At 46.4% G+C, this 27487-nt stretch overlaps 1 protein-coding gene across 1 annotated transcript; it reads left to right on the forward strand.

The window, feature by feature from the left end:
• Positions 1-1131: 1131 nt before the first annotated feature.
• LOC103643901 (threonine dehydratase 1 biosynthetic, chloroplastic) lies at positions 1132-11606 on the forward strand. Its single transcript, XM_008667072.3, has 9 exons — positions 1132-1707; positions 2553-2732; positions 2828-3097; positions 3331-3537; positions 3994-4242; positions 9778-9851; positions 10021-10138; positions 10305-10439; positions 11083-11606. Exons 1-9 carry the CDS (start codon positions 1273-1275, stop codon positions 11233-11235), a joined length of 1821 nt encoding a protein of 606 aa, XP_008665294.1. The 5' UTR covers positions 1132-1272; the 3' UTR covers positions 11236-11606.
• Positions 11607-27487: the final 15881 nt, after the last annotated feature.

The raw sequence follows: 27487 nt of genomic DNA on the forward strand, positions 1-27487 counted from the left end.
GAATCAATAATCAGTTTACATCTCATTTTTACCTTAGGCATTAGGAGTGTTCTAGTTTAGCCCTAGATTAGCCTTCCTCAACCCCAAATTCTCCGTTTCTCTTCGGCTCTACATCGATTAGAGGTGTCTAGGATAACCTGCCGACCCTAGACAAGGCCTAGAATCTTTCCTCCCCGACGAGGTCCCTCTCGAGAGCGAGATCCGGGCATTGTCGGTGAACTCCGCCGCCCCTACGCACGCGCGGACCGTCCAGCCCGTCAGACAGGGAACTAGCCTCTGCACCAGGTCGTGGACCGTCCGGCCCCTGGCCACGGACTGTCCGCGCTTCCGTAGAGAGCACCACCGCCAGTACTTAACGCAGTGATTGACGCCCGGATCGGCGTCAATAGTTGGATCGATACATGTGTGTATATATTTACACGATTGAGTGATTTTCTTAAAACAAAAAGGAGTTAAAGTAGAAAGTTAGTAAGGAATAGTTTTTTCCATCTAAAAAATATCGGGTGGAGGCAGGTTTTTGAAAACTTTAGATGCTCTTAGACCAAATCTAATCACCGATAAGAATATATCAGACGCCTGTTCGCTTGCTTCTAGAGTGTTTTATCTTTATAAATTGTAGATGCGTCTGATTTGACACACGTATTCCCCGATTTTCGTCGCACGCACCCGGATTTGGCAATGTTGATCTCGAACCCAGAACACAGAGTTTCGAGACTCGTCAAGTTATATTCGATGGTATGGCACGTGTGACGTGTTCCCAACGAGGATAGCGCCCTCCAAAAGTTGTCGCTGAACTGTCGAACGCTCACCGGCGGCCGGCACGGCCTCTGACTTCCAGCGAAGCCCGTTCGTACTCGCGGAGCCGCCGACGGGCCGGTCTCGTCGGGCTCGTGTTAAGCATGCCCGGCCCAGGCGCGGAAAACGACGGTAGGAAAGCTAAGGAAGAGGAGGGCGCGCGTGAATTTGCGGACGGATACGGGGATCCTGACGTCCTGATCCCGCGCGGGCCCCGGACTCCACTGCACCCCTCACGCCCGCCCGCCCGCCCCGCCGCCCCCACAGGCACGCGAGGCCCGCGACCAAGGTCCAAGCGTCCAAAGGTCCTGCTCTGCCCCGCGCACCCGCCACATCACACAGATATATAATATCATCCCGCGCTTGTGAGTTGTGACTTGTTGTGACGACGCATTAGGCTTTACCGGACTCCGGACGCATAACGAGAGGAAAACAAATCAGAGGAATTCGACGAGGGCACCAGCCACCAGCACCACCATGGCGGCCGCCTCCACCGCCACCGCCGCCTCGCACTCAGCCTCCTTCCCCGCGGCCTCCCTCCGCCACGACGCGCGCAGGCCCTCCTGCGTAGCCCCCGCCGCCGCCGCGGCGACGACGGCCGCTGAGACGGGGCTCACGGCCGTCCCGGCGCCGCCGCCGACGCCGATGTTGCGGGTGGTGCCGGAGTCGCTGCAGCGGGACAGCGGGTGCCTCGTGGCGGGCTTCCGGGAGCGCGGCGCGGGCGCGGCGGATGGGGAAGGGTTCGGGGACGCCGTGGGGGAAGGAGGAGGCCCCGGTGCGATGGAGTACCTCACCAGCGTGCTGTCGTCCAAGGTGTACGATGTGGCAATCGAGTCGCCGCTGCAGCTCGCCACCAAGCTCTCCGATCGCCTTGGGGTCAACCTCTGGATCAAGCGCGAGGACCTGCAGCCGGTAATCGACAACGTTGCGCAGCCAATCGTTTCCTTACGCCGTCACCTTTTCTTGGTTATGGACCTGGATATTTGCGTACTTTTATTCCAAAAAAAAACAGCACCATTTCTTGGAGATGCTGGGGTCTCGATGTTTCAGCTTCTACTTGTGTTAGTGGGATAGATTTGCACTCGCCAATGACCTTGTTCAGTGTCATATCTTGGGAATTTGGGGGTTTACCTTGGTACTGTCGTGTTGTTCACCGGGTTTCAACAGGATGCTTGGACTCGCAGAATCACGGGGATAGGTACTCAGACATTCCCTTTAATTCTCCACCTTGGCTTTGATAGGTTGTTGTCACGCTTTCTTCGAGGAGGATAGACGTTGCATGATATTTTGCACTTTTGACTCGTTATTTATTATCGCTGATACTAGGAGTACTGAAACCTCGAGGTGGCTGTTTTTTTTGGTAGCTTACAGTCTGAAAACTTGATTCCATAAGTCTATAGTAGCTTTAGTTTCTTTAGAATCTCAAAGCTCAACACGCTAGGCTTGTGAACTGCAGTATGATTGAGGGTCTTGATAATTTGTACCTGGTCTGCTATACTTGTTTTTTTCCCTGTGTTACTAGCTACAGCAAAAACCATAATGAAGGGACGTTATTTGCATGTTCTTTCGAGAAGAAGGAACACTTATACCCGTATCAAATATAATACGCTTTTTATACATAATAATAAAGTTCCTAATTTAATTTTGTTTGACTGTATTTAGTGTCTATATGTGCTAAACTCCAAATTCATGGGAAACTACAATTCCACTTCTAAGTTTTTATTACTTTCCTCAGATTTTGTTTGATTGGTGTACAGGTATTCTCGTTCAAGTTGCGGGGAGCATACAACATGATGGCAAAGCTCTCCCGTGAGCAGTTAGAGAGGGGTGTCATCTGCTCCTCTGCTGGAAATCATGCCCAGGGCGTTGCTCTTTCCGCTCAGAGACTGGGATGTGATGCTGTCATCGTCATGCCCGTGACAACACCAGAAATCAAGGTTTCTGATCTTTAGATGCAAACTTAAGATACCCCTTTACATGATTCAGTTTGCTTTAGTGCTCACTGAATAATAACGTAAGATCTTAATTCCAGTGGAAATCAGTGGAGAGGTTGGGTGCAACAGTGGTCCTTGAGGGGGACTCATATGATGAAGCTCAGTCATATGCAAAATTGCGTTGCCAGCAGGAAGGCCGCACATTTGTACCTCCTTTTGACCATCCTGATGTCATCACTGGACAAGGAACTATCGGCATGGAAATTGTTAGGCAGCTGCAAGGTCCACTGCATGCAATATTTGTACCTGTTGGAGGTGGTGGATTAATTGCTGGAATTGCTGCCTATGTAAAACGGGTTCGCCCAGAGGTCTGCTTTCCATCTTACCGTTTTTTTTTTCTTTTAAAAATCCGATGCTGAAGACAACAAAGTTTCTTTACACGCTTTTATGGAGACTGACGTGTCCCTGATATGTTATGTTCGCTTTTAAGTCGAATCATTTCATATTGGATCAATCTTGTTAATGTAATGTATATTACATTGGTTTCTAGTCAGGCTGATTTTTTTTGGAAAGGTTTTTTGAAATGTTTTTCTTTGTACAGGTGAAAATAATTGGAGTGGAACCCTCAGATGCAAATGCAATGGCATTATCCTTGTGTCATGGTAAGAGGGTCATGTTGGAGCATGTTGGTGGGTTTGCTGATGGTGTAGCTGTCAAAGCTGTTGGGGAAGAAACATTTCGCCTGTGCAGAGAGCTAGTAGATGGCATTGTTATGGTCAGTCGAGATGCTATTTGTGCTTCAATAAAGGTGAGAACTATACATGGGGGTGTTTTACTGAACAATGTAAAATTTTAGTCTGAGCTCACTTCGACCTTAGTATACTATACAATACTCAAGAAAAGGATGATATTAATTTTGTTGCATCAGTATCCTATGTTGTACTGGTCTGTCAATATAAGCTGCCCAGTCATGATTTTTTTAAGTTACATGTTCAAAACACTAACTAGGGGGAATGTTGTTTAATGTTACGTCATTAACTCTGTAATCTAGCGTCAATTCCTGTGATGTGTAGAGTGTCATTTATATTTAGTTGTTTGGGGTGGTATGGATACACATATAGGATGCATAAATATAATGCAATGTCTATTGCATTCTAATCTTACATTCATACTCCTATCATCCTTCTTCACCAATGCTGTATCGTATGTGCATTTTGCTTCTTCTATATCCTTGGTGCTGAAATATGTCTTTTCATGTGTGCAGGATATGTTTGAGGAGAAAAGAAGTATCCTTGAACCTGCTGGTGCCCTTGCATTGGCTGGGGCTGAAGCCTACTGCAAATACTATAACTTGAAAGGAGAAACTGTGGTTGCAATAACTAGTGGGGCAAATATGAACTTTGATCGACTTAGACTAGTAACCGAGCTAGCTGATGTTGGCCGAAAACGGGAAGCAGTGTTAGCTACATTTCTGCCAGAGCGGCAGGGAAGCTTCAAAAAATTCACAGAATTGGTATGCCATATGAGGTAGCTCTGCCTATTAGATGATTGTGTATCTATTCCTAATGTAATGGGTCTTGGCCCAGCCCATGTATTATCATTATATATATACTAAGCCTGCCCTAATCAGAGTGGTTATCCTATTCTAACATGGTATCAAGACTCTCTCCACTTACCTCGCTCCCTCTCTCTTCTAACCTAGTCGTCGGCTCCATCTCCCAGCCTCCGGTGCTCCAGCGTCCGCCTCTCCTTTCCCCCTCATGGCTGGCGGCTCCTGGGCAGCCATCACTGTCGGCGCAGACGTCTCTGGCACGCTCGCGGGGCCTCATCGGCCCTTGGTGCCTCCATCGACATCACCGCCACCCACTCCACCTTGGTTGTGACCCTCGCCACTACCAAGGCCGTTGTGGCTGCTGTCGGGAACCGTGAACGTGTTGCGACCCTTGCTTGGGAGCATGAGCGCACAACGGTGGATGCCATCGCCTCTCAGCTAGCTAAGGTCGGTCGTCACCTTCTCGGCTCCTCCGTCGACGAGCCTCCTCTAGTGGCCCCAGTGCCACCACCTCCTTGGAGTTTGAGGCGGCCGCCGCGTTCATTGCCAACCTTCATGCTCAGGCGGCGGGTGTACAGAACATTCGGTCGCTCGTCTCTGTCGTCCTTGACCCCACGTTCACTACTTCGCTAGCTGGCGCGACTAGGTGCTCCTCACCCTTTAGCGTTATGCCCTCGACGACCACATCCTCGCCGACACCGTTCCCCACCTGCTCCTGTCCTGGCACCGGATGGACAACATGGTGCTCTTGTGGATCCTCAGCACCCTCACCGTTGAGCTCGAGGATGTTGTCCGCGAGCGGAGAGCACCGCTCACCAGGCATGGGTTGCCCTTGAGGCACAGTTCCTTGAAATCCAAGAGGCTCGCGCTCTCCACCTCGATGCCTCCTTTCGGCTCTTCTCCCAAGGGGACCTCTTCATGATTGAGTACTATCGTCGGATGAAGGGCATGACAGACTCTTCGGGGTCTCGGCGAGCCCGTCTCTAACCGCATGCTTGTCCTCAACCTTCTGCATGTCGGTGCTACGACCACCTAAAAGGCCTTCATCAAGCGCTCCATGCTCTTCCCCTCCTTCCACAACGCCCGCAACGAGCTACTTGAGGAGCTCACCCTAGACATTAAGTCCACCGTGTCCGCCACGGATCTCTACGACACGTCCTTGAAAGGGAAATGAGCTTTAAAGCCATTTCTATATTAGTTTTAGTGTTTGATGACCATCACAACATTATGGACTAACTAGTTTGCTAATTGAATGGTTGCAGGTTCATAAGACTGAAACTAGAAGATTCAATATAACAAAAGTTCAAAACTCAGCTAGAAAGAGTATATTTTGGAAAAGATGAACTATGAGTAGTTCAAGCATTTGGATAAGTTCTAAGGCCCTGTTTGTTTCCTTCTAGGATTATATAATCTAGTTTATGGATTATATAAAATATCTAATGACATGCTTATGGATTATTATAATCTAGATATCTAGATTATATAATCCACCTAATAATCTGTATTTTTTCTTTATCTCTTAACTATTTAAGCTGGATTATATGATCTAGAGGGTAAACAAACAGGGCCTAAATGGTTCTAGTAACATATTTGAGTACCTTAGAGAGGTTGGAAAGATCAGACATTAAAATTGGTGTCCTGGAGCTAAGATTGAGCAAAAATAAGAGTTTAAGTTAAAGTAATAAAAAAGATGAAGACATATGGCTTAGACTAGTTGGATGAACTCTAGATATGTTTGCCTAAGTTATAGGAGTGCTCAAGAATGCAGTCAAACAAAGACAAGAAAGAAAAGCCTAAAAAAGAATTAAGTCTGTTGTTCTGCGTAGCACCAAACCAATCTGGTGAGCATCAGTCTGGGCACTGGACTGGTTACGCAGAAACCAAATTTAAGGGTTTGAAGGCCTAGCGCACCGGACCAGTCCGGTGTGCAACGGATAGGTCATCGGATCGGTTACGCAGATCGCAGAGGGCATGTTCTCGGGCGTAGAAGGGACTGGCACACTGACACCGGACTCGGTCCGGTGGAGCATCGGATCCATTTCCAGAGAGCATGTCTTGAAGACTTGGAGCAGCTGGCACACAGGACTGGGGTCGGGTACTGAGTTCCGGTGACCACCGTACCTTCAGGACTCAACGGTTGAATTCAGAGATCCAACGGTCGAACTGACGTGGCGCCGACGTGCACGGCCCAGTGGTGCACCAAAATGGTCCGATGCCACCTGAGAACTGACGCCTTTTCAGAACGGTCACTGACCTGGCAGCGCAGCAAAGGTCCGGTGGCGCACCAGATCAAATATTGTTCACGGTCCGGTGCACCCGAAATTAGCCCAACTTTTGGAAGTTGGTCCCAACGGCTACTTGGGTGGTTGGGGCTATAAATACGCCTCCAACCAGCTCTTTCAATACACAAGAGTTGTGCAATAACTCCAATACACTAGAGCAACACTCTCAAAGAGATCAAAGCCTCCCAAGTGCCAAAAGAGAGAATTGAGCATAGTGATAGCTATATTCTTGTGAATTGTGATAGAGCCTTGTGAGAGTGCTAAAGAGAAGAGTGTGTGCTGCGTTTTTGTGATCTTGATGCAAGACACCCATCCATTGTAAAGCTAGCATTAGCCTTCAACGTGTGAAGCGCCTTGTGGAGACTCCGGTCTCTCGATTGAGAAAAGCAAAGAGATATTCAAATTTGATCTCGGTGATCAGCTGAGTGAGGAAAGGGTTGAAAGAGACTCGGTCATTAGGGACTTCTCAATGGAGATGTAGGTTTCATTGTGAAATCCAACTTTGGTAAACAAATTACAGTGTTCTTGTGCTTGATTGATTGCAATTTTTCTTCTTTCCTTCCTAAGTTGACCTCCATCTAAATCATTTGTGTTGGCCAAAACTTATTCCACATATTCATAAGAGTAACAAATTGCAAGTTGAACTTGCCTTCTTTCTTTTGATTGACTTGTATCTTGTTCTAATCAATAATTGGGATCAAGTTTCATTGTTAAGCGATTGAATTTCAAGTTTCGTCTATTCACCCCCTCTAGGCGATTTCCACTCCTCCGCTAGCCAGCCCCCTCACTCTCTATCGTCGGGGGGCCTACGTGCCCTTCTGCCACACCTACTACTTCTGGAGCTCCTCGTCCGGCACGAGGGCGGCCCCCTCCTCGTGGTGGCCTTCCTAGGCATGACGGTCCTGCGTGGCCGTCCTTCTACAACCCCCTAAACTACGACCATCTCCATATGGTCGGGCCTAGGCACGTGTTTTTCCTTGATGCGTCCACCACAACTGGCTCTGCGGATTACACCCCACTATGGTGCCCCTTCGCCTTCGGCGTCCCTTCTTCAGCACCACTTGTCACCTCTGCCTCTCCTTCCGCTCCTGGGGACCCCGCCTCGCCCACTTGGTCCCGTGGGGTGGCGGCTAGGACCAGTAGTCACTCGCCGGCTAGTTAAGCACCATGTCGCTGACACCATCTCCCACAACGTCGGATTGGGTGGTGGACTCCGGAGCCTCCTAGCATGCCATTCCTGATGCCGGTATGTTATCGATGCTTTCCATCTTCTATTATTGTGGGGAACAGTTCCACCCTACCGGTTACCTCAGTAGGTGACTCGGTTCTTTCGACATCGTTTTACCTCAAAAACATTCTTGTTGCTCCCCACATAATCTAGAATCTTTATTATGTTCGTCGGATCACCACCGACAACTCTTGTTCCATGGAGTTTGACCCTTTTCATTTATATGTGAAGGATTTGGCTACCAGGACCCTTCTCGCCCACTGTGACAGCTCGGAGCCTCTATACACTCCGACTACCTGCTTCCTCCATCGCCACGTCCTCCCTGCATGCCTTGGTTGCCACCATTTTGTCCATCAGTTGGCATCATCGTCTCGGACATCTCGGGTTCGATGTCATATCCAAGCTGTCTAGCAGCTCTATCATCTCTTGTAGCTCACCGACCCCACAAGAGTTGCGCTATGGAGGAGGAATATGAGGCCCTGATGGCCAACCACATGTATGACTTGTGTTGTGTCTCCCTGGCACCAACGTGGTCATCGACAAGTGGATCTTCTGTCACAAGCTCAAGGCTGATGATACTCTAGATCGATACAAGACATGATGGGTTCTTCAGGGCTTTACTCAGTGTCATATAGTGGACTACGACGAGACCTTTAGCCCCGTCGTAAAGCCCGCCACCATTCAGACCGTCCACTTCCTCGCCCTTTTTTGAGACTGGGCGGTTCAACAGCTGGATGTCAAGAATGTCGTCCTTCACGACACTCTGACCAAGACGGTGTACTATAGCCAGTCGTTCGGCTTTGTCGACTCTACTCACCTGGGTATGGTGTGTAAGCTTAACCACTCTTTGTATGGCCTTAAGTAGGCGTCATAGGCCTGGTACAGTTGCTTCGCCTCCTACTTGGACTCCCTTGGCTTCCTCGAGGTCAAGTCGTAAACGTCCCTTTTCATCCTTTGGCGCGGCGACAACATTGTTTACCTCCTTCTCTATGTCAACTACATCGTGCTTACGGCTCCAGTGTCGTCCTTCTACAACACACGATTGCCTCCATGTAGCGTGAGTTCACAATGAAGGACTTGGGCCCTCTCCACCACTTCCTGAGGGTCGTCGTGGAGCGCCACTCCAGGGACTCTTCCTTGGCCAGCGTTAGTACACCATCGACATTCTGGAGCGGGCTAGCATGTCAGAAAGCAAGCCCTGCTTCATGCTTGTTGACACTCAGGTGAAGGTCTCCGAAGATAACGGGCCTCGGTCGGCGACGTGTCGTTGAGGCTCTCTAGTACCTCACCTTCACTCGGCCCGACATCACCTACGTAGTCCAGCAGGTGTGCCTTCACATGCACACCCACGGGAGTCACGCCTCACCATTGTGAAGCGGATTCTTCGCTATCTCTACGGCACCCTCGACTACGGCCTTCTTCGGCCCTCTCCGACTTTTGAGATGGTTGTCTACACCGACGCTAATTGACAGACTGCCTCGACACATGTCAGTGCACATCTGGCTACGTGGTGTTCTTGTGCGCCAACATTGAGGCCGAGTATCGCTGTGGCTAATAGTCCCCTTGCGCGCACCACCCTCGTCTACTGTGATGACGTTAGCACGATCTACCTATCCACCATTCCCGTGCAGCACGAAGCACGTAAAGATCAACCTTTACTTGGTCCGCGAGCGTGTCGTTGTCCGTGTCCTTCGTGTCCTTCGTGTCCTGGCCACTTCGCAGTTTGTAGACATCTTCACCAAGGGCCGTCGTTCCACGGTATTCTCGTAGTTTCGGTCCAGTCTCAACATCTGTATAGGCTAGAGTTGTGATTGTGGGGGTGCTACATGATCGTGTATCTATTCCTAATGTAATGAGCCTTGGTCCAGTCCATGTACTTTCACTATAAACATATTAAGCCTACCCTAATCAGGGTTTTCCTATTCTAACACCGCCAACGCATAAGTTTAAGATCCATTTCTTGTCTTATGATTTCTCATTCTGTAGGTTGGCAGGATGAATATTACTGAATTCAAATACAGATACGATTCTAATGCAAAAGATGCCCTTGTTCTTTACAGGTACATATGAAGTTTGTTGTTTTTCTTTTTAATTATGTATCCATCGAACTACCAAAATTCTTTAGCTTTATATATATATATATATAAATAGTTTATTTATCTGAGATCTTTCTTTATTAGTATGTACAGCAACAATTAGTTTAGATGCTTAGGTTATTATCTGTTACAGTGTTGGCATCTACACTGACAATGAGCTTGGAGCAATGATGGATCGCATGGAATCTGCGAAACTGAGGACTGTTAACCTTACTGACAATGATTTGGCAAAGGACCACCTTAGATACTTTGTAAGTTACATCTTTTACACTCATAGCTGTTGGCAAATTATTTTGTCAAAGAGATCAATTGTAATTTTAGTTCATTTTTAGTGTCAGTATGACAATAATTGAATGGATTTGCATTGTGCAAATATTCTGCTATCTTGTTCGTGATTTCACATTATCAATTTTTCAGATTGGAGGAAGATCAGAAATAAAAGATGAACTGGTTTACCGGTTCATTTTCCCGGAAAGGCCTGGGGCCCTTATGAAATTTTTGGACACGTTTAGTCCTCGTTGGAACATCAGCCTTTTCCATTACCGTGCACAGGTACATGTCTGTAGCCTTTTATAATAATGCCTATTATGCAGTTTATAATTTAAAACGATCATCTTTTTTTCTACTTTGAAAGCCGGAACCTGAACAGGAATTTTTTTTCACGAACGTGTCCTTATAACTCGTGTTTCATCACGAGGGAATAGAAAAGTTCAACATACAACAAACCTGAGTAATCCTAAGATTACCAGGTACTGTAGAACGCACTCTAATACAGCTGTTAGTAGGCCTAATTTACTAGCACAATTTGCGACGAGGAGTCAGACGATGATGGAGAAAGTAGTGTGTGCAACTGTCTGAAACCAGCAAGGTCCCAAAGAAGAGCCTCATCGACGATGGCCTGAAAAACAGAAGTCAGTGCTGTGATTCCATTCCTGGAGGTCCTCGCATTCCTCTCCTTCTAGAGCTGCCAGCCAACTAGGAGTACAAGTGAATCGAGCCTGCAGGAAATAGCATCTCTGCTCTTCAAATGATCATATGCCTCTTTTCATTTCAAACATGAGAAAAAAGCATATGCCTTGCCGAAGTTGTTCTGGGACATGTATATTATCTGTATTGATGGTACTAAGCAATGGAGAGAAGCAACAAGGGTTGCAATTATATATATTTCATCATCTGATCTAATTCTCTTTTTCAGGGTGAAGCTGGAGCAAATGTATTAGTTGGTATACAAGTGCCGCCAGCAGAATTTGATGAATTCAAGAGTCATGCCAACAATCTTGGGTACGAGTACATGTCAGAGCACAACAATGAGATATACCGGTTGCTGTTGCGTGACCCAAAGGTCTAATGTATATGCCTTTGCTCCCATAATAAGTTGGTGACACTTTTCAAGGAAGATTTTGCTCCAAGGTAGAAGTTGCGAGTTTCTTCAAGTTGAAATGAAGCCATCACCAAATGTAGCTTCGGTGTGCCATCTGTTTACTCAGTTAGATCATGTAGTGTATCAGTTGTGTATCTTTGTTGTTGTGCTTCGTGATCTCAATTTATTGCTTTGTGCACCTAGAGGTTGTCAAATAATGATAACCGATATGTTATCTAAATATCTAATAATGATTATGTGATTGTGATTTGGGCCGCATCACTGCTGTAAAGTGTAAACCCTTGTCTCTGCAACATGAGTTATCAACAAATTTAAGATTTGAATGTTCTTTCTTTGAATTGTGTGTATAACAAGAGTGTCAACTAAAAAATAGATAAAGGCGTGTTTAACCTCATTTGCGGTTTTGTGCCGTTTGCTGTTGTGTAGAGTTACTACGAGAAAATCTTTCATTTCATTAGCATTCTGAATTCAATAAAATAGTTAAGATGATTTAGACATATTCAATAGAGACCTTCGGAGGTGCTAATGTATAGTGGGATTTTAAGACGCCATAGCAATGAGAAATAAAAAGAGAGAAGACCAAAGTTGATGTAGAAAAAGGTAGTAAAAAAGATCTAAAAGGATGGGTTATATACAAAGATTTAGCCTTAATAATAGTATGGAAAACAACTATCCATGTGTATCTTGATTTGTTAGTTCTTTTGGGTTTTTAACTCTAGACTGCCCTAACTTGCTTGCGGTAAAAAGGTTTTATTGTTGTCTAAAGGATCACGATGTCCAAGAAGGAGGAGAGTGAATTTGGCTTTTCTAAAATTCCAACAAAAGTTAAACCCTAAGCAAGAGTCCAACTTCACCTAACTACTAGCAATAAATAAATACTACTAGAAAAACAACCCTAAGTCATTAGTACAAGTACTTGCTAAGCAATTGCACAAAGTGAAATGCTCAAAGTAAATGCGGAATGTAAAGCAAGGGTAAGAAGACTCCTCCAATTTTTTGCCGAGGTATCGAAGAGTTGGCACTCTTCCCTAGTCCTCGTTGGAGCACCCGCACAATGGTATCGCTCTCCCTTGGTCCTCGCAAGAACCAAGCGCTCTCTGTGAGGTGATCATTTGCCAGTCCGGCACGGTGGATCCCTCACGACCGCGTACAAACTTGAGCCGGATCACCAACAAATCCTCCGGGGTGATCACCGCGGTCCAATCGCCGCCAAGCCGTCTAGGTGATGCCGATCACCAAAAGTAACAAGCCATAAACTCGCCTAATGCAAGTGGTGTGTGCTCTAGCTGGCTCTCACGTGCACTAATGAGGTCCTAACATGAGATTATGATTTTCTAATCACCTCACTAGGCTTTGTGGGGCTTGCAATGCTCTAACAATGAATGCACTTGAATGTGGGCAGTAAGACACTAAATGTGGCTATTGGAGGGGGTATAAATAGCCCCCAACCACCAAATTAGTCGTTGTTGTAGCTTTCTGCGCATGGGCGCACCAGACAGTCCGATGCGACACCGGTTCGCCAACGGTCCGCTCCAACGGCTAGTTCTAACAGGTAGCCGTTAGTCTGACAGCGCACCAGATAGTGAACAGTGATTGTCCGGTGCACACCGAATAGTTTGGTGCGAGCGCTAAAATTCATCTCCGTGAACTCATCGATCTTAGGTTTCTAGGGGGCAGAGTGGCTACCCCCGGGGTTGGCTGGCCCCACTGTCAGAGGGTGCATCGTAGGGATGGCAACGGGTCGGGTTCGGGTCAGGTGGAGCAAAAACCCGCCCGCGACCGCACCCGCGAAATGTGACCAAACCCGCCCGCGACCGCACCCGCGGGTGGAATCCCGCACCCGCACCCGCACCCGCACCCATCGGGTTTCGGGTGGGTTTCAGGTCCCCGTCGGGTTTTCCATTACGTAGCAATATAGCATGTTCAATAGCAAAAATATAATCGGAAGTCAGAAAAAAACAGCAATACACAGGCTAGTACTGACAGTAGTCCACAAATTACAAATATATAAAGTACCCCGCGAGAATACAAGTGCACACAAATACATAAGGGCATAAGGATTAAGGCAGCACAGTAGTCCACTGCACTAATAAACAATTAAACACAGACTGAAGACAGTAGGCGAGTCCACTAATAAAACAATTAAACACAGACTGAAGACATATAATACATAAAAGGGTTCACATTTCACAAAGACAGTCACACAGGTTACAGGTAGTAGTCCACAAACATAGCAGTTGAGTGCTTGGCTAATTGGCTTGGTCGCTTGGATGAAATAACTCAATAAGACACATCAAGCACAATAGCATCATCACTGCAGCAGTCCACTCTCCACTGTCCACACCCCACAAACATAGAAAGTTTCTGCTTCAGGCATCATACACAGATACACCCATACTTCTAGCACAGCAGCAACAGCAGTCCACAATACACTCCAGCTCTAGGTGACCTGCAACAAAGAAAATATGTTGCATAATTTAATAACCTGCTTGAAGGTGAAAAATGATTAAATGAACAAAAAACTAGGTAAAACTGACCTGAATGTAGATTGCTGACTTGTTGCTTGCTTTCCAATTTTCAGTCAGTTATCATACTATTAGGATCACCCTAACAGTAAAAAAAGAGTGAAAATAGATAAATCCATGTTAATATTTAACAAACAAATGTAACAATAAAAGATGCTAAAGAGTAAGTGTTTGTTCTTACCATTTCATCCTCCTCATCTTCCAAACAAGTCATCAATGCATTAATAAAGCAAGATTTATCACCTAGCATGTCAGCACGTGACCACGCTTGCATGCACATCAATCCTTCAACTGTTTTTGGAGCAAGCCTACTACGATGTGGGCTAATTACCCTTCCCCCAGTGTTAAAGACTGACTCAGATGCCATAGTTGTAACAGGAATTGCCATGATATCTTGAGCTATATTTCTCAAAGTTGGGTATTTAACCCCGACATATTGCCACCAATGAATGATGTCAAGTTCTTGAGTTCTTAGCATTGTTGGTTCCTCCAAATACAAATCTAATTCAGTACGCACAAAGGTTGAACTTTCTTTAGTTTCCTCTGACAAATATTTGTCAAACATGCCAAAGACAAGATCATCTCCTTCATTGAGGACAACATTCCTATTGGTTGCACCTACTCCATCAGTTGTTGCCATGCCTTCCATAGATCCTTGGTATTCCATAACTAGATCATACAACAAGCTTCTAACTCTAGAAACTTCAATATCTATACTTGGACTTTCTTCCCCATATATGGTGTTATAAAAAGCTTTCATGAATTTCAGTCCTTTTTGCCCAACTTCAAAGTTGATTGCTTTAGTCCTTTTCTAACCTGCCTAGATTGACAAGTTCTCAAATGACCACGCAGTTGATTTGTACCAGCTCTACTGTCTCCGACTAGTGCCTTCTTATACCAATTACACTCAGCTTTCAATTTGCCAGCCACTGTAACTTGTTTAAATTCTAACCATACATCTGACTTGAGCTTTCTTTTGACCCCAACTTGAAGATTATCATCATCATCTATGAATACATTTTCATTACCTTCTTCTGTTGGAGGTTGAGCTTGTGCACTTGAGCATGGAGTAGCATTAGCAGCACTTGACGAATGGGCATTCGATGTAGGTGTAGCAGCTGCAACAACATTTGAAGAAGCTGCAACATTGGTCGGTGTAGCACTTGACCTGTTTGAGGAGGGCCTTTGTGATCTTGAATCTTGCAGTGCTTGTGAATCAGAACCACCGGTGTTGGCCATGAGGGACTGGTCACTGGTGTTCGCCAATCTCCAACGCGCGGTTGGGCAGCAGAAGCAGAAGCACCTGGCGAGCGGCTGAGTGGCTGACCGCTGACGGGCGAGCACCTGGCGAAGTGGCGAGCGGCTGAGCACCTGGCGAAGTGGCTGACCGCTGACGGGCGAGCACCTGGCAAAGTGGCGAGCGACTGAGCACCTGCGAAGTGGCTGACCGCTGACGGGCGAGCACCAGGCAAAGTGGCGAGCGGGTGAGCACCTGGCGAAGTGGCTGAGTGGTGCGGCGAGGTCAGCAGAAGCTCCACCGCTCTAGCGCGCGGCGAGGTCAGCAGAAGCTCCAGCCGTCCAGCGCGCGGCGAGGTCAGCACTCAGCAGAAGCAGCGCGGGTGTGGCTGGGCTGCTGGGATTTTGGGAACTTGGTGGCCGGTAGGACCTGGGCGCGGCTGGGCTGCTGGGATTTACGGTGGCCGGTGGGCGGCGGCTGCGAGCCTGCGAGCAAGACTGCAAGAGAGCGGCTGGCGGCTGCTGGGACCTGGGAGGGGATTAGGTTTAGGTCTCGGTGGTGTACTGTCGTAGTGGTGTTGGTCAGTTGGGCTTGGGCCAGCAGTTCGAGACTGGGGACTGGGGATACTAATGGGTTGGCGTTCATGTTCGGGTACCCGTGGGTCACCCGTGGGTGAAGTGAGAAACCCGAACCCGAACCAGAAAAGGTGCGGGTCGGGTTCGGGTCACACCCGTGGGTGAAAAACGCACCCGCGCCCACACCCATCGGGTCGGGTACCCGACGGGTACCTGAACCCGTGGGTTAAATTGTCATGCCTAGTGCACCGGACAGTCTGGTGCCCCTAAGACAACAAACCCATTTTCTTTTCTTTAGTTTTTTTCTAAACCATTTTCATTCTAACTTATGAGTGTGTTATAGAGTGACACCTAGCACTTGATGTGAGTGTGAATATGCAACACCACTATACTTGAATTCTCTTGGTCAAACTACTCATCCACAACCCCTCTTTATAGTACGGCTAAAATAAAAATAGAAGACCTAATTATATACCAAGTGTTTGCAACTCTTTTGACACTCGGAATATGAAGACCTTCATCTTTTGATTTGCCTTTTTCAGCCGTCGCTTCAAGTTCTCATCTGATGATTGTTTTCACCGTTGCAACACAACCTCATGTAATGCGACCTAACTTACCATTTGCTCTGCAAAACACACGTTAGTCACATATAATCTTATATTGTCATTAATCACTAAAACCAACCAGGGGTCTAGATGCTTTCAATCTCCCCCTTTTTGGTGATTGATGACAATCCTACAAGAGTGTGAGAGTAGTTTGTTTCTTTTTCTATCAATAGTGAAGATGGTTAGTGATACTAAACAAATTAGAAAAAGTCATGTAATAGAATAGTAAGTATAAACGCAAACACAATATAAGTTTCTTGTTCATATAAGTATGAAATGAAATCTATGAACAAGAACTGAACGACTGGTGACAACATCATGGTGAAAACATAATACACACGCAGTCATTAACAAACATCGAGAGCATATCATAGAGTTTGTGAGTTAAACATCATACAAAAGTGGAGCTAGTACAGAGAGTATCATGCATATATATTACATCAAAGATCAAGAGCTCTATCAACTAACTTCCTAACTCCCCTGGCTCTCACAACTCACATCTCTCCCCCTTTAGCGTCAAACACCAAAAGGGTGACCCAAACCAATAGCCCAGAAGAAGGAGGAGGTGAAGGTGCATCAGGTCACGGTCGAGGCAGAAGAGCAAACACGATATGAGTATCGGAGTCAGTCTCGGATCCAGGATCTGCAGTAGAGGGTGGAGCTGGTGCTGACTCTGACGCTGGCTGCGGTGCAGTATCTACCGTAGCTGGAGTAGTCACAGAAACAACCACGACAGCAGTGGTAACAACAGACGCTAGTGGCTGAGCGCTGACTGGTCCGACGACCTGGGTCGAGAAGTCAAGAGTGACCGACATGAGCGGAGAGATAGACAGACCAAAGGAGTAGAGCTATGGTCCGGACTGAATGGTTGGCACAACTGCAACCTAAAGTGCTGGAGGAGGAGCAGATTGCACTGGAGGGATCGGAACACCGGTGTGCTGGAGAATGTGAGTCATGAACACCTAGTGCTCTGCCTTGTCTGCGAGAAGCTACTGATGTAGAGTGTCATGGTGGTCCTGAATGGTCTGGAACATAGATAACATCCGCTCGAACAACTGCAGCTGGATAGCGACCTGCCTGGCCTGCTCTGCTGCCTGACGGGCGTGCTCTGTGGCCATATGATCCTGCTGCTGAGTGAGGTACTGAAGGATGGTAGCCAAAGCAGGTTCAATTGGTGGAGGAGTAGCTGAAGGAGTAGCACTGGAGCTACGAGCCTCATGATCATGAGAACGAGGTGGCACAGGAGGTGTTGGGGACTTGTTCTCAAATGCTATAAGTTAAGAACAAGGCAACACAAAAAATGTTGAACGTTAAAGTACTTCGTCCTTCGAAGCATTATTTCCCTTGAGGATATAATGATTTTCGGACGAAGGTTATGAAGGACATACCTTCATAAACACAACGTATAATAATAAAGAAGAAAACATATGAAATGTAAGGGATAACGTAAACAATTATATATTATTATTAACTCATTTCCATATTATTACTATGGAAAAATAGAAATGATATCAAATTACAAATGTACCTTCGGCTTAAAAGAAGGTAATAGTACGAGCGTGACGCAAAAGCAAATGCCAAGTCAGCGTGAACAGTACGGGAGCACTGTTCACCTATTTATAGGCACGGGACACAGCCCATGTAAAATTACATCCATGCCCTTTACATTTGGTAGTAATTCTATAGTAATCCACCGAGGTCTGAATAGCCTTTTCATCTTTAAGTCGGTTTCCTTTTCTGCTATCACGCCGAAGCTTTCCTGCTTACAGCTTCGGCGCTGTGTCAACTTTCGTATTCTTTGGGCTTCTTCCACTGTGATACCGATTCGAATCCGAAGTTACCTGTTCACACATTATACTCCAGAAACATTGTTAAATCATGTTTTTGAGGACCTTCGGAAGCCGAAGGCCCCCAACAGTAGCCCCTCGCAATATTAATTTGTTAGAATGATAAATTGCGACATGGACGAAGGCCTTAAGCCGAAGGTTCGAAAAAACACCTTCCCTTCAGCCCCTCGCAATATTAATTTGTTAGAATGATAAATTGCGACATGGACGAAGGCCTTAAGCCGAAGGTCCGAAAAAACACCTTCCCTTTGCTAGAATAGCAACATTCACTGACAAGCGGGGTCTTCTGATTTTTAATGCACTGGGTCGTATAAATAAGAGCATACCGAGCTCACTTGGTACGCTTTCCTGCCATCCGCTTTTGCTTACTCAATTTTTAGCTCTTGCGCACCAACACTTGCTTGGCTTTTTAAGTTTTTAAGCTTCGGCTTTGAAAGCAATTTTTCAGCATCTTCGAAGATGTCTGAGGATAAGAGGGCTGCTGTCGAGATGAAGCTAAGTCTATCTGAAGAGAAAAACCTGGGGTTTCTTGAAGCCATGTCGAAGACAAATACAGAAAAGATCACCAAAGAGATTTTAGAAGGTTTATCTGAAGATACTGATGATAGCGACAGTTATGATGTGGATAGTGGTGGTGAAGACTCCGAAGATCGCCCTTGGCGACCAAGCCATGCGGTTTTCGGCAAATCAAGTATCAAAGAAAATCATCTTGTCAGCATGAGGGGAAGATATTTCCGGGACTTGTCCGTTGTGAGGGCCGACGAAGGAGAAAAGACTTGTCCGACTCCTGAGGAAAATGAAGTCGTAGTGTTCCGAAGCTTTTTGAAAGCTGGACTACGATTTCCCCTGAGCAGCTTTGTCGTAGAAGTACTGAAAACATTTGAAATCTATCTTCACCAACTTATCCCCGAAGCGATCATAAGGATGAATATCTTCGTGTGGGCCGTGAGAAGCCAAGGTCTGGAACCTGATGCGAAGAGTTTCTGCAACATACACGAATTGTTATACGAGACAAAGCCCTGGGGTAAGGAACAGTATCACAATAATTTCTGCTGCTACAGTTTCGTCTCTCGGTCCGGGTCAAGCTGTCCCGTGCCAACCTTTCGGAAGAGATGGCCCGGCGACTGGATGACAGAATGGTTTTATGTGAAGAATGACCTGAAAACACGGGAAGATATTAAAGGTATAATTATGCGCCCTATTTGGCAAAGCTTCGGCCTGCGGAAGCCGAAGGTTGAAATGAACGAGGCTGCCGAAGAATGCCAAAGAGCCTTCAGGATTATTTGCTCTTTTATTGGAACGAGAGATCTGGTTCAAGAGCATATTGCCTTCAGAGTATGGCCGCTCGCGGAAAAATGGGAAATGCCGCAAGAGACCATAAAGGAGGCTGACGAAGGTGGACTTATCAGGCTGAAGTATACTTTCAAATTTGGAGATAAATTCGTTGAGCCAGATGATGACTGGCTGAAAAGCATTGAAAATTTAAGTGATGAACTACTTGGGGTTTATTCAAAGGCCGAAGATACTGCATTGTCGGCAGCCTTCGGAGGCCGGAAAAAGAAAAGACTGAATTGAGTGTTTGACGCAATTGGGTTCGTGTACCCCGACTACCACTATCCAGCGCAGGGCCAAAAAAGAAAAAACGCAACTTCTGCACAGGAAACTGCTTCAGCCGCTCCCAGCGAGCCAACGCCGAAGAGACAAAGGGTAAAGGTTCTCACACACCGGCCACGCTACATTGAACCAGCTACAGTGCCTGAGTTCGCCGGTGAAACCTCTTCGGCCACTGATATTAAAGAACCAACTTCAGTGTCGAAGATCGAAGAAAAAGCTGAAACGCCCTCAGCAGAGAAAGCAGAAAAACCGAGTACTGAGGGAACAAAAATATTGGAAATTTTAAGTCCTTCAGCAAGTGTTGAGACATTAAAAAACCAAAAGGGCCCAGCGGTGACTCCGAAAAGAAAAAGAATGGTCAATGTGCTAGATGTTCTGGAGACAATTAAGTCCTCAAGCACAACTCCGAAGAAGACTGTTGAAACTTCCGAAGCGGAAACTAAAATTTTTGATACTAAAGCTCCAAAGCAACAAACTGAGGCTGAAGCTGGGCCTTCAGAACCCACGAAGGTAAAATCCTTGGAAACCGAGGAAGAAGAAAAAATTACGGAGCCAATTCTTGTTGAAGAAATCAGTGCTGTTGCCCCCGAAGCATCCCCCAAAGTCCTTGATTATACTATTCGACATGCTTCGGGGAAAAAGTTGTCTGAAAAAGAAAAGCAAGAGGCCCAGTTTTACGCCCAAAAACTGAAATATCTAAAGGGGGCATTGATATTCAACGACAGCGGAGAAGAAGACTTCTTGTATTGTCTCCCTGACAGCAAGGAGATTTCTGTCTGTCGGGAGATGAGCAAGAGCTTCGGTTTCCCAACACTAGAAGACGGGCTCTCGGCATTGTCGAAAAACGAGCTGGCCGACAGCTTGGCATACAATAGCTTGAAGGTGCAAAAAATGAGGTCTTTGTATTTTTTCTTGAGACCAAAATTTTTCGTTTGCTTAAATTTATTGACACACACATATTTTTCTTTGCAGGGCCTTATACTTAGCAATGCCCTCAGGGCCCAAAAAGATGCCGAAGACAAAGGGTGTGTTATGGCCCTGAGCAACCTTCGTTCCGAAGTAATTGAACTAAGGAACGAAGGTCTCGAAAAAGATAAAATATTACATTCATTGATAAATAGAATAAAAGAAGACGAAGCTACTTTTAAAGTTCAAGCTGAGGCTCAGAAGCGTGAAATTGAAGATCTTCGAAAACAACTAGCCAGAGCTAAAGAGGAACGCATACTTGAAGAAACGAAGCGAGAACTTAGTGACCAATGGGCAAATCATTTAGAAGGAACTGTTGAAGAGCTTCGTTCGTCCAAGAAAAGATGTTATGACAAATCTATGGAGTGTGTTAAGAAAATGAAAGCTAGCTTCGCCAGCGTTGGCGCATTCTCGAGCGAAGAAAACTTTACAAGAGGCAACCCTGAAGGTCTCATCGAATGGATTAATCACGAAGCTGAGGCCTTCGAGGAAATTTTAAATAGCCGCGGAGACATATGCGCTTTTTCGGGTGCCAGGGGGATTGCCACCATTTTGGAGAGAAAGGGCTGTGAGCATATAAAGATTTTAGCACAGTCCGAAGCTACTTTGTCCTTCGAAGATGCAAAAGATCCTTCGGCCGAGGCTAGCATGGTTGGTGGAAAATTTTTCACCGATATCTGGGATAATGGTGGCCGAGAAATGGCCCGAGAAATTATCCAGAAAAGCGAAAAAGGCATCCATGACGCTAGAAAAGTAGCAGAGGCTGCTGAGAAAACCGCAGAGCCCGAAGGGCAAATAGGTATTAACTTATGATTTTTATTGTGTTATAATTTTTGATTTTAAACTTCGTTCGCAATTTGTAATAGCAATGTAGCCGTATCCTGTCCTCCCTCAGATCCTACTAAAGCGCCTCCAGGCCCTCAGCCGAAAGATGACGATGAAATTAAAAAGATGGCTGAAGCTATCATGGATCAAGTTGTCAATCAACTCCTGAACGAAGCTGCGGAAGTAGTACTTAGGGAAGACTAGGTGCTGTCGTAAAAACATCTGAAATGTAATATGTGTAATATCTTGTATACTTGTTTTTTATGGTTCAATTCTTTACGATGCATGAAATTTACATACATACCGTTTTTGAGTCTTTGACGAAAAAACACCTTCCCTTCTTTTCATGCTTCGTGAAGAAGAATTTTCATTTATCACAACTATATCCAGAGTGTTCTGATGAAGAAAATCCAAGCTTCGTGAAAATATTTTCCGAAGCTACACTTCTGAAGATCAATATTGTATCTCCATGTGACTTAGCATAATTTTCCCTTTTTCAAAGCATTCTTCCGAAGATCAATATTGTGTCCCCTTCTTGTATATGCAGCATGATGTATGATGCTTATGCTATGCGAAATGATATGATGATGTTATGCTTATGTAAAATGGTATTTATTCCGAAGATACACGCATATCCCTGCAATAAAACATATAATCTTTTTAAATCAGCGTTGACTTTTCGCTGTAAGCCTCCCTTAGGAGCTTCTTCGCCTTTTACTTCAGCGGAATCAGCGTCTATTTTTCGCTGTAAGCCTCCCTTAGGAGCTTCTTCGCCTTTTACTTTCGGCGGTATTCGCGTTGACTTTTCGCGCTTCGCCTTTTACTTAGGCGGTATCAGCGTTCATTTTTCGCTGTAAGCTCTCCATTCCCTTTGGAACGACTTCTGAGCAGAAAACTTACACTGCGCTCCCTTTGGAACGGCTTTTTGTAACTTCAGCAAACTTACTCTGCGTTCCTTAGAACGACTTTTTGTTGCTTCGAATAATTCATACCGTGCTTTTTAAAATAATTTTTTGATAATTCGAAGGTCCTCCTAGCTATCGCAAATCTTTAAGCTTCAATACCTTAAGCCTGTGGGGAAGATATATTCTCCTTGTGGCAAACAATGAAACTATTACCTGAGATTTAAAAAGTGTCCTTTATTACACAGAAAATAAAACTGAATGGAAAAGTCTATTATCAAGGTAGGATATTTGTCAATAAATGTGCTTTGACTCTGGCACAGTGCTATTGACTGTGCGAGCTTCGGACTGTTCTCTGAAGTCCCTTTGGTGTTGAGCATATTGGCCCCCTTCTGGCTGCTGGCCTTGTTGCAGCGGTGGTGGAGGCGGAGGCTGTTGCCAGGAAGCTTGAGGTTGACTCGCCGAAGCTACAGAAACTGCAGGGTGGTTGCCTACATATTCAGGGATATAAGGCGAATGATACGAAGCAGTGTGCATGATCTGCTTCGGCTGACCCTGTTGTGCTGCAGCTTCGGCTATCTCCTTTTGCTTCTGGATGGTAACCTGGCACATCCTGGTGGTATGGCCCTTGTTTTCACCACAGAACAAGCAAAATGTTCTCCTTGGTTGATCTCCAAATCTTCCGCCGAAGCCCCTGGCGCCTCTGCCTCTTGGAGCTGGCGGCCGGAAGGAGCTTTGCTGTTGCCCCGAAGCCTGTGAAGAGCCCTGTGGCCTTTGCTGCTGACTCCCCTTATCATCATTTTGAGTAGAGTTGTGAATTGACCTGACGTGCCTCGGATAAAATCTTCCTCCGAAGCCCCTGGTCATTTCGGAAAACCTGAAAGCCTCCTCCCTTCTTTGACGAAAATCATTGTCGGCACGAATATACTCGTCCATCTTCTGGAGCAACTTCTCCAAAGTTTGAGGAGGCTTCCTGGCAAAGTACTGAGCTGAAGGTCCTGGCCAGAGTCCCTTGATCATGACCTCAATGACAATTTCGTTGGGCACTGTTGGTGCCTGTGCCCTCAAACGCAAGAACCTCCGGACATACGCCTGAAGGTATTCTTCGTGGTCCTGGGTGCACTGGAATAGAGCTTGAGCAGTGACTGGTTTCGTCCGAAACCCTTGGAAGCTGGTTAACAACATGTCCTTCAGCTTTTGCCATTAAGTGATCGTTCCTGGTCGAAGGGAGGAATACCAGGTTTGAGCAATACTCCTGACAGCCATAACAAAAGATTTTGCCATGACTGCAATATTGCCACCATACGAAGATACTGTTGCTTTGTAGCTCATCAAAAACTGCTTCGGGTCTGAATGGCCGTCGAATATGGGAAGTTGGGGTGGCTTGTAGGACGGAGGCCAAGGTGTAGCCTGCAGCTCAGCAGACAGAGGAGAAGCATCATCAAAAGCAAAATTTCCATGGTGGAAATTCTCATACCAGTCATCTTCGTTGAAGAAATCCTCCTGATGAAGATCTTTGTGCTGAGGCCTTCGGTTCTGCTCATCCTGAGTAAGATGGCGAACTTCTTCAGAGGCTTCGTCTATCTGCCTTTGCAGTTCAGCTAGCCTGGCCATCTTTTCCTTCTTCCTCTGCACCTGTTGATGAAGCATCTCCATTTCTCTGATTTCTTGGTCTAGCTCATCCTCTTGCGGTGTCGGGCTGACAGCCTTCCTCTTCTGGCTTCGGGCCTCCCGAAGAGAGAGAGTCTCCTGATTGGGGTCCAGCGGTTGCAGAGCTGCAGCCCCAGTTGCTGAAGCTTTCTTCGGCGCCATAGCGAAGGTTTATGAGTGGAAGTGAGTTCACCGGAGGTGGGCGCCAATGTTGGGGACTTGTTCTCAAATGCTATAAGTTAAGAACAAGGCAACACAAAAAATGTTGAACGTTAAAGTCCTTCGTCCTTCGAAGCATTATTTCCCTTGAGGATATAATGATTTTCGGACGAAGGTTATGAAGGACATACCTTCATAAACACAACGTATAATAATAAAGAAGAAAACATATGAAATGTAAGGGATAACGTAAACAATTATATATTATTATTAACTCATTTCCATATTATTACTATGGAAAAATAGAAATGATATCAAATTACAAATGTACCTTCGGCTTAAAAGAAGGTAATAGTACGAGCGTGACGCAAAAGCAAATGCCAAGTCAGCGTGAACAGTACGGGAGCACTGTTCACCTATTTATAGGCACGGGACACAACCCATGTAAAATTACATCCATGCCCTTTACATTTGGTAGTAATTCTATAGTAATCCACCGAGGTCTGAATAGCCTTTTCATCTTTAAGTCGGTTTCCTTTTCTGCTATCACGCCGAAGCTTTCCTGCTTACAGCTTCGGCGCTGTGTCAACCTTCGTATTCTTTGGGCTTCTTCCACTGTGATACCGATTCGAATCCAAAGTTACCTGTTCACACATTATACTCCAGAAACATTGTTAAATCATGTTTTTGAGGACCTTCGGAAGCCGAAGGCCCCCAACAGGAGGTGGTGGCGGAATCCCCAGATCCTCATCATCATCGGAAGAAGTATCAGCAACTGCACCCTGATCCTCAAACTTTCTGATGGTCTCATCCTCAACCCTGATATCTAATGCTGGAGTTGGAGCTATGTCCTCAGGAGCTGGGCAATAGAAACCAAACTGCAGGCTGGAGGCCTCAAGGGTAGCCTAGAACTGAGGAGGCCAGATCAGCTGAGCAAATATGTGGTAAAGATAGTGAGCGTATGACAGCTGACGCCGAGCACGGAGACCATCCAAAATTGTGTCCTCTATCTCACAAATCAGAAAATCAACAACATCAAACTCAGAGTGAGAGATCAAGGCACCGAGTAGCTAGAGCTGGATATGAGTGGTGGCCTCTCTGTATCCCATCCTCGGTAGCAGTGTGTGCCTCATAAGCTCATAGAGAAACTTGGCGGCCGGAGTGAAATCTGTTGGAGAACGTCGCGACCCATCTGTCAACAGAGGTCGAAACAGGGCGGCAACGTGAGCAGGGGCAGGGGCTATTCCGCTGTGAGGGCGACGAGGAGGATCTGAAGTGTCATAGCACAAGCTGTGGAGCCTCATCGATGACTCAGGAAATCCAAATAGCTCTCTGATCTAAGTAGCATGTAAGGTCACATCCTCTCGCTCAAACCTGAACCTCATCCACTGATGATCTGGGTCTATCCATATTGTGGCATAGAAAACTCTGACCCACTCCTCAATATATCTGCCATCAAAGGTCAGAAGAGAGTGTAAACCTAGCAAAAATGTGATATGCTCCTATGACTCTGCACCGGCTGCTAAAAGGAAGGCAGGGAGATCCAAACATCGGTGCGCACTCAGGGCAATCTGAGCAGACAATTGTGCCTTGAAGGACTCCTAGGTCCTGGTGCTGAAGAGTGGTGCAACTGCTAGGTCCCTCTGAGCTGGCAACCAAGAGTCCATAGGTACGTGTCTGAACCGACGTACCTGGGCAGCTGTGGCTCGCTGAAGATCGAGCAGGCGAGGATCAGCAACAAGAGGTCGCACCTTGATCTCGTCATGCTCCTGCAAGCGAGGTGGAGGAATAGGCAGAGCAGAAGCGGGAGCGGGAGCAGTGGAAGCTGGAATGGTGGAGGTGGTGGTAGCAGTGGGAGTGGTGGACGACTCAAGAGCGGCAGGAGCTGGCGAAGTGGGAGGTGGAGTGTGAGAGCACCTAGAGGGGGGTGAATAGGTGATCCTATAAAATCAAACACTAAATATCCACAAAACTTAGTTATTAAAGTGTCAGCGCGACTAAGTAGTTTTGGAGCGAGTTCTTGTGAATAAAACAATCACAGAGAAGGCAACACAAGAGACACACGATTTTTATCCCGTGATTCGGCCAAGTAACACTTGCCTAATTCCACGTTTTGGCATCCCAATGGACGAGGGTTGCACTCAACCCCTTTCAAGCGATCCAATGATCAACTTGAATACCACGACTTTCTTCCTTATAGTGTTTTCCCGTTTGCGAGGAATCTCCACAATTTGGAGTCTCTCGCCCTTACAATTGAGATCACAAATAAGGCACAGAGTAAGGTTGAGAAGAGCAACACACACAAGACTCAAATCCGCAGCACAACCACGCACACAAGTCACAACTTGAGCTCGAAACATAACACACGGAGTTCACAACTCAATTGGAGCTCAAATCACTAACACAGAGAATCAAATGCGTGGAGTTGGAGTCTTGGAGTCTTAGGATGCTTGGTGAATGCTTTGGTAACTCCTCCATACGCCTAGGGGTCCCTTTTATAGCCCCAAGGCAGCTAGGAGCCATTGGAGACAATCTTGGAAGGCAATTCCTGCCTTCTATCGAGTGGCGCACCGGACAGTCCAGTGCGCCACGGGACAGCTACTGTAGCATGTCCGGTATGCAATTTCCTTCCAAATCGGGCACAGTCGACCGTTGCAGCTCCAGGCCCATTGGCGCACCGGACACCGTCTGGTGCTCCCTGCCGACTGTTGGAGCTGGCACGCGTCGCCCACAGATTTCGCGACCGACCATTGGCACTGGCGACCGTTGGCTCACCGGACAGTCCAGTGCACCACCGGACAGTCCGGTGAATTATAGCCACATCGCCTTTTCCGTTTCTCGAGAGCGACGAGTTCGCCGCGGATGACTCACCGGATAGTCCGGTGAATTATAGCCGTACACCGTCGTCAACTCCCGAGAGTGGCCTTTTCACCGGAGACCAGCCTGGCGCACCGGACACTGCCCGGTGCACCACCGGACAGTCCGGTGTGCCAATCCGAGCTGAAGTTTGGCTGCTCACAGCCAAGTCTTTTGCAATCTGATTCTTCTCTTTTCGGCACTGTTTCTAGCACTTAGACAAACAATGTTAGTTCACAAAAACAATGTACTAAGTCTAGAAACGTATCTTTTACTTTGATTTGCACCTTTCACACATTAGTACTCAAATAATGTGTTGGCATCTAATCACCAAAATACTTATAGAAATTGCCCAAGGGCACATTTCCCTTTCAATCTCCCCCCTTTAGGTGATTTATGCCAACACATCAAAAAGCAACAAAAGAAGTGCAATATCGATTCAAATTGAAGATCAAATT

The sequence above is a fragment of the Zea mays genome, chromosome 1, assembly GCF_902167145.1.
Source record: "Zea mays cultivar B73 chromosome 1, Zm-B73-REFERENCE-NAM-5.0, whole genome shotgun sequence".
Classification (NCBI taxonomy): domain Eukaryota; kingdom Viridiplantae; phylum Streptophyta; class Magnoliopsida; order Poales; family Poaceae; genus Zea; species Zea mays.